The sequence below is a fragment of the Miscanthus floridulus genome, chromosome 18 (assembly GCF_019320115.1).
Source record: "Miscanthus floridulus cultivar M001 chromosome 18, ASM1932011v1, whole genome shotgun sequence".
Taxonomy (NCBI): Eukaryota; Viridiplantae; Streptophyta; class Magnoliopsida; order Poales; family Poaceae; genus Miscanthus; species Miscanthus floridulus.
Genome location: NC_089597.1, coordinates 96,123,509 through 96,131,259, shown reverse-complemented (window position 1 = coordinate 96,131,259; position 7,751 = coordinate 96,123,509). Strand labels below are relative to the sequence as shown.

General features: G+C 54.2%; 1 protein-coding gene and 1 pseudogene across 1 annotated transcript; both read left to right on the top strand.

The window, feature by feature from the left end:
• The first annotated feature begins 1,461 nt into the window (after positions 1 to 1,461).
• LOC136524225 (uncharacterized) lies at positions 1,462 to 1,944 on the top strand. The gene has a single exon (XM_066517674.1). The coding sequence runs from the start codon at positions 1,462 to 1,464 to the stop codon at positions 1,942 to 1,944; it is 483 nt and encodes a 160-aa protein (XP_066373771.1).
• A 3,483-nt stretch (positions 1,945 to 5,427) lies between these two features.
• LOC136520286 (acyl transferase 7-like) lies at positions 5,428 to 7,189 on the top strand (annotated as a pseudogene).
• Positions 7,190 to 7,751: the final 562 nt, after the last annotated feature.

Here is a 7,751-nt window from a genome sequence, read left to right as displayed (position 1 = left end):
GAGCATGTAGGCCACCTTCTCCTAGCACCTGGGCTCGTCGGCCCAGTTGAGCACGTCGACGAGGGACGGCACCGCGTCGAGGGCACGGCTCAACGCGCGGCGGCCCTCGGGGCAGGCCGCCACGAGGTTGCAGAGCACGGCGAGCGCACGGTCCGTCACGGGGGCGGCGTCCCCCATGGCAGCCACCAACGCCGGCGCGAGCCCGGCCGCCAGCAGGTGCGGCGCGTTGGCGGGCGTGATGGAGAGGTTCATCGTTGGAGACTCTTCCGGTTCATCGCACGGCCTGGAGCAAGCACAACCTCCGCCACCACACGGCAAGGAGATCTCTCAGTTGGAGACTCTTCCGGTTCATCGCAGGCCACAACAGCCCCCGCGCCGCCGTGATCGCGACACCCTCATCACTTGCTCGGTGGCTGCACCTAGGGCCTGGTCGCGGCATCTTGCTGACGCGCGCGACATCCTTCGCCTACGCCTAGAAGGACACGAGCGAGCATAGCCTCCGTCGAGACGGCCAGGAGCGCTGCCGTCGACCTCACCTGACCAGGGCGATCTCCATCACCACGTGACGCCACCACACGTCCAGGAGATCGTGGATTGGAGACTCTTTCAGTTCCAGGTCGGTTCACTTTCTATCTTTTGATCCGACCATCGGTGGCGTAGGGCGGACAAGGCGGACGCGGGGTTGACGCGAGGCACGTTGCTTCGTCTCCGAGCTCCAAGCAAGATGCAGGAGCAGGGGTGCGGGCGCTGCCGGGCAAGGCGAGGCCGTGGTAGAGGCATCCTAGGGGCCAGGGCGGGGACGTGGCAAGGCCGGTGAGGCGCGGCTCTGCTTCGGCCTCCAGGCGCCGCGCGCGCACTGCGCATAGGCAGGTACCGGCGTAGGTAGGCCGCGGGCACGAGGCACGGACAGGTCGTGTGCAACCGGTGGCCGCGGCGAGCAGCTGCTTCGGCAGGCGGCCGCGGCGGGCAGCTTTGGCGGGCGCCCACGGTAGGCGCCGGGCAAGGGGCAGCCGCAGCGGGCGGTGACCATGGAGCGGCCGCAACGGGTGGCTCCTGCGACCTGCAGTGCCGGCACTGCTGCTTCCTTGCTGACTTTTAGAGTTCAGAGTTTTCACCAAACGACCGCTACTGCTACTGACAGCTCCAGCCTCCACTGCAACTACGGCCTAGAGCGAACACAACCTCCGCCAGCAGGTGCGCCAGTAGGTCCTGAACCTCTCCATCGCGCCCGCCAACGCGCCGCACCTGCTGGCGGCCGGGCTCGCGTCGGCGCTGGTGGCTGCCGTGGGGGGCGCCGCCCCCGTGACGGACCGCGCGCTCATCGTGCTCTGCAACCTTGTGGCGGCCTGCCCCGAGGGCCGCCGCGCGGTGAGCCACGCCCCCGACGCGGTGCCGTCCCTCGTCGACGTGCTCAATTGGGCCGACGAGCCCGGGTGCCAGGAGAAGGTGGCCTACGTGCTCATGGTCCTGGCACACCGGAGCTACGGTGACCGCGCGGCCATGGCCAAGGCCGCCGCCTCGTCCGCGCTCCTGGAGCTCACGCTCGTGGGCACGGCACTCGCGCAGAAGCGCACGTCCAGGATCCTGGAGATCCTCTGCGCCGACAAGGGCAAGCAGGTCGCGGACGACGTCTCAGGCGTCATGGCGACGGTGTCGGCGCCACAGGAGCGCAGGTGCCGCGGGGAGGAGTCGGTGGACGGGGAGTTCGACGACACCGGCATGAGCGCCGAGAAGCGCGCCGTGCGGCAGCTGGTTCAGCAGAGCCTACGGAGCAACATGCGGCGCATCGTCTGGCGCGCGTGGCTGCCGCAGGATTTTGCTCCGGCATCGACCGAGAACCTCAAGGCGCTCACTGCCTCCTCCAGCGCCAAGACGCCGACGTGCATGCATCATGCATGCGTGTGTGCGGCGTCCACCTGGACCCGGAGATGCCACGTCGGTTAAAAAATTAAAACAAAGGGGGTATGGGACTAGGAAGGTGCCACTGACAAAGATTATGGATTCAAAAACCCACTTTCAGAGTTGATGGACTTAAGTGAAACTAGAGCGCAAGTTGATGGACCACCCATGCATTTAACTCTTGTTTTAATATATTTCTGGGGAGCTTTGGTCCACAGTTTCAGTCAAAAAAAAAATGGTAAGGCCCTGAAAGGAAGGTGAGCTGCGGTGACCGGCCATTTTCCTCCAACTAACCATGACGCCATGGTTGTCTTCAGGCCACGAGAGGGAAACGAAAACGCTTTTTTTTAGTTCCCTTAACTGAGAAGACACCAGAAAATCGGAGCAAAAGCAAGAAGATTTCGAGACCTCTCGTCTAGTCTGAATGTCTGATGAAGTCCGTCGAGCTCTGGTCCGGAGCGTACGTGACCTTTGACGGGGCCTCCACGGCCTCCACTGCTTCGCCAGGAGAAATTATTCGCTCCGATTGGCTGCTCAGCTCAGATAGCGGATGCGTTGGTGTCGGTGATGGCTACGCCAGCTTTGCTTCCAGAAGACCAGAACGCACACGCAGAGTCGCAGCCACGCGCGCTGCCACGGAGGGGCATTGACAAATGCTACGTACGTGCCGCGGCGTAAACAAATTATCTAGGCGGTGACTGGAACACACGGTTATACCGGTTCAAACGTTTGTAAAATTCAATGCACGCGCTTGGTGCTTGAACCGGAGCGCCAGTTCAGTACCGCCTGCGTCGTACCAATGAGGTCATTTTGCCATACTTTTTTTTATATATAAATAGAAAACAAAATCACTAGAGAAAAGGTTAGGGAAAGATATGTTAGGCCCGTTCGTTTCGCTGAAAAAACAAGCTGAAACACTATTCTGAGAGAAAAACACTGTTCCAGCTGAAAAGACAAACCGAAAAATACGAATTATAAGACAAGCGAACAGAGTTCGGTGCTTTTGGAATTGTTGCTGCCAGGCTTAGAGTAAGTTTGCTACAGTTTTGTCCAGCCGGTGTCTTACTAAGTGATGAAGATGGTCAGAACCAGTGGAGCTAGTTAATTTAACGGCATATTGCTATGGGATGGATGTTGGATTTAATTTAGACTTGGCTCATATTTAATCTAATTAAATCAAATAAATCCTAATATTCATATTAAATGCTAGGTATATTAAAGTCTTAGTTCCACATAGGATTGTGACTAAGGCCCCGTTTAACAGGTCTTCTCCACCGGCTTTAGGGGCCGTTTGGAGCCGTTTTCTACCAAACGAGGTAAAGTAAAATAGCTTCACTTGTGAAGTCCCTAAAAACATGCTCTCACAGTGATTTGGGGTGGGATGGAGCCAAAAAAAGTGACTTCTCCCCGCTCCTCCTCCAAGCCCCTAAAAACATACTCTCACAGGAAGCCATTTTACCAAACGGTTTACCAAAACTGCTTCAGCTTCACCGATGGAACTGTTTGTGATCTCTTCTCTGACAAATATCTACTAGCTTTGTCGTGAACAAATCTGACAAATATGTACCATTGTTATGGTGGGGGTGAAGATGTGATCTTGTGTTTGTATGTTGATGACATACTAATATTTGGACCTGGTCTTAATGTGATTAAGGAGGTGTAGTACTTCCAACAATTTTGAGATGAAAGATTGAAGAATGGTTGATGTTATTCTTAATATCAGCTGCTAAGAGGAACCAATGGTTATGTTACAATTCTGTAGTCCCACTATGTGAAAAATGTATCGATTCATTTGGGCTTAGTGACTGCAAACCTGTTTCAACGCTCTTATGAACCAGTGTATACTAAAAAAGAACTGAAAAATAGCAAGGGACCAATTAAGATACTTACGAATCATGATTCACTTATGTATTTAGCTAGCGCTCTAAGGCTTATTAACTGGGCCGACAGTGACGCAACTGGCGACGGCCATGGCGATGAAGTGGCCGTCAAGACTGAGGTGTCGCCAACAACCCATCATGTGGGACTAATTTTTTATTTTTTAGTAGTGAGATTTTTGAAAACATTTAGAGGAACCTAACAAATATCACAATTTTTTTAGTGACTTGACAAATTAATTAATTTTGTAAACTAATTTTTGTGAACTATTGGAGATGCTCTACTGGCTAAAAAAGAAAGGGTAAAGTCTAATTTACACCCTCCAACTTTCACCAAAGTCCGGATTTCAACCTCGAACTTTAAAACCGGATAACTTTGGCTCTCCAACTCTTAAAACCGTTCAACTTTCAACCTTCTGGGCGGTTTTGCGGATGAACAGTAACTTTTGATATTTTCGGGTGGCGCCGAAATTTTATATTATTTTTTCGAGCATCTTAACGTCCTCAAATGAAAAAACTCAAAACTACAAAGTTGTAGATCTCGTCGAGGTCTACAATTTACATATAAAAATTATCTTCATCCGACATCGTATTGAATGGTTTTTTATTTTTTGAAATTTGAGTCTTATCACGCGACAAAATATGGTGCTGAAATTTTATATTATTTTTTCGAGCATATTAACGTCCTCAAATGAAAAAACTCAAAACTACAAAGTTGTAGATCTCGTCGAGTTCTATAATTTACATATAAAAATTATCTTCATCCGACATCGTATTGAAGGGTTTTCTATTTTTTAAAATTTGAGTCTCATCACGCGACAAAACAATTTGCCGCGTGATGAGACTCAAATTTCAAAAAATAGAAAACCCTTCAATACGATGTCGGATGAAGATAATTTTTATATGTAAATTATAGATCTCGATGAGATATACAACTTTGTAGTTTTGAGTTTTTTCATTTGAGGACAGTAAGATGCTCGAAAAAATAAAATAAAATTTCAGCACCATATTTTGTCGCGTGATAAGACTTAAATTTCAAAAAATAAAAAAACCATTCAATACGATGTCGGATGAAGATAATTTTTATATGTAAATTATAGACCTCGACGAGATCTACAACTTTGTAGTTTTGAGTTTTTTCATTTGAGGACATTAAGATGCTCGAAAAAATAATATAAAATTTCGGCGCCACCCGAAAATATCAAAAGTTACTGTTTATCCGCAAAACCGCCCAGAAGGTCGAAAGTTGAACGGTTTCAAGAGTTGGAGGGCCAAAGTTATCCGGTTTTGAAGTTCGAGGTTGAAATTCGGACTTCGGTGAAAGTTGGAGGGTGTAAATTGGACTTTACCCAGAAAGAAATAACAAATAATACAAGCAAGCACCATTTCTATTCGAAGACTCAAACCAGGTGAACTAACTCACCGAGTAACCAAACTAAGTACAGGTTTAACTAGTGTTGCAAGGCATTTGCAAGCATGTTCCAAAGTAGCTCGAGATAGCTCCTAGATGCGCAATGGCTGCTGCATCTAGTTGCTTCACCTTTGGATCGTGCGGTGGGCAATCCTTTTCAAACCCACTCATGGCCGACGCAAACAACTAGTCGTAGCGGCAACACCACGATTTTACCAAAAACCTTATAAAACCCGGTACCGGTCGTACCTTGCTTCCCAGGTGAGCCAGCCAGCAGCCAGCGCGCGCACCCACCACCGCCAGTCTACCGCCGCCGCCGCCGCGGCCCAGATCCCTCACCGGGAGCGAGCGGCCACCAAAATGAGGAGCGCGGGTGCGGCGGCCACCGTGACGCGCCTGGCGCAGCGGGTGGTGGCCCCGTCGGCGCCGACGCCCCGGGGCCAGCTCCCGCTGTCCTGGCTCGACCGCTACCCAACCCAGCGCGCGCTCATCGAGTCCCTCCACGTCTTCAAGGGCCGAGCTGACCCGGACGCGGAGGCGGAGGCGGAGGCGCCCGCCAGGGCCATTGAGCGCGCGCTGGCCGCCGCGCTGGTGAGCTACTACCCCCATCGCCGGGAGGCTGGCGGCCTCGGACGAGGGGGAGCTGGTGGTGGACTGTACCGGCGACGGCGTGTGGTTCATCGAGGCCGCGGCCAGCTGCACCCTGGAGGACGTGGACTACCTCGAGTACCCGCTCATGGTGCCCAAGGACGAGCTCCTTCCGCACCCCAGCTATCCCCCCGAGTCTGACCCCCTCCCTGAGGACTCGCTCATCCTCCTTGTCCAGGTACCAAATCCTTCTCCTTCCTAGTGTCCCGTTTGCGTGCGTTCTGGAAGCAATTGGTTGGTTCTTGAGAGAACAGAGAAGTCAACGGCTCGTCGGCCATGGCGTTTGACTGATCGTTTGCCGTCCATTCCTGAATGCAGGTGACGCAGTTCGCGTGCGGCGGCTTCGTGGTCGGGTTCCGGTTCAGCCACGCGGTGGCGGACGGGCCCGGCGCGGCGCAGTTCATGACCGCCGTCGGTGACATGGCGCGTGGGCACGCGGCGCCGCTGGTGGCCCCGGCCTGGGGCCGCGAGGCGATCCCGAACCCTCCCTGCGCGGCGGTGGGCCCGCTCCCGGTGCCGACGGAGCTCCGGCTGCAGTACCTCGCCATGGACATCTCGACGGACTACATCGAGCACTTCAAGGCCCGGTTCCTGGAGCAGACGGGCGGCCAGCGGTGCAGCGCGTTCGAGGTGCTCATCGCCAAGGCGTGGCAGTCCCGCACCCGCGCGGCGGGCTTCGCGCCCGGCTCCTCCGTGCACGTGTGCTTCGCCATGAACGCGCGCCCGGCGCTGCAGGGGCGCCGCTCGCTCCCGGGCGGGTTCTACGGCAACTGCTACTACATCATGCGCGTGTCGGCGCCGGCCGAGGCCGTGTCGGACGCGTCCGTGTACGACGTGGTGCGGCTCATCCGCGAGGGCAAGAAGCGGCTGCCCGCCGAGTTCGCGCGGTGGAGCGCGGGGGACACCGGCGCCGGCGGGGTCGATCCCTACCGGATCACGTCGGACTACCGGACGCTGCTGGTGTCGGACTGGTCGCGCCTGGGGTTCGCGGAGGTGGACTACGGGTGGGGCTGCCCCGTGCACGTCGTCCCGCTCACCAACCTGGACTACATCGCGACGTGCATCCTGGTCCGGCCCTCCGCGCACAAGCCCGGCGCGCGGCTCATCACGCAGTGCGTCGCCGCCGACGCCGTCGACGCCTTCCACAAGGACATGATGCGCCTCGACTGATCATTATGCCACTACGACTGCTGTAGCACACTTGTTATTCATCCAGTTGCATAATTTAATTCGTTGGTTCGTTGTTGTATCCCATGATTGGGTAGTTGAGTGGGAATAAAAAAAGATACTACGGTCTACGAGCATCACCATGAACATGTTGCGTGCCTGTAATGCGAAGCATTGTTTATTCTTCCTTCGACTTCCTTCTACCGATGGAAATTCGTTGCGCTTTACATTACATGTTGTATATACATGTGATTAAGGAGCATAGAAATGAGCCACTTTCCGCTGTCCCCTCTTGCTTAAGCAACTGGGAATGATGCAGTAATAATGGTGCTAGAAAGAGTCCAAGCGATGCATCTGTTGTTTGTCACTGCTTTCATCCTGGGAGGTTGTTGATGTGTGGTGTAACGGACCTGTCCAGGCGTCGCAATCTCGGTTTGTTGAGCTCCGGAAGTGCGTGTAGTTGGCCTACAGTGCGTCATGGTTCGAGAACGGACCACAAAAAGGTTGAGGACTCGGATCGTTGCTTGCTTCACTTGGCATTTTCGGGTTCGCTGGTGATCCACTCCAATAGAGATACTAGTACCTCAGCCATGTTTGTTTTGGATGAGTCTCGGCCTCGCGATCCCTGGGGAATAGCAGGAACGGAGCAAAGCCACGCGGAGTTTCAGCGTGTCGGTCGGACAATTGTGCCCGCCCGGGACACGGCGGAAGGGTACAAAAATCTGTCGGTGGAGCGCCGCTGTGTCAAA

Excerpts from the sequence above, each read along its gene's own strand:
- LOC136524225 (XM_066517674.1), top strand. The coding sequence starts at position 1,462 with ATGGTCCTGGCACACCGGAGCTACGGTGACCGCGCGGCCATGGCCAAG.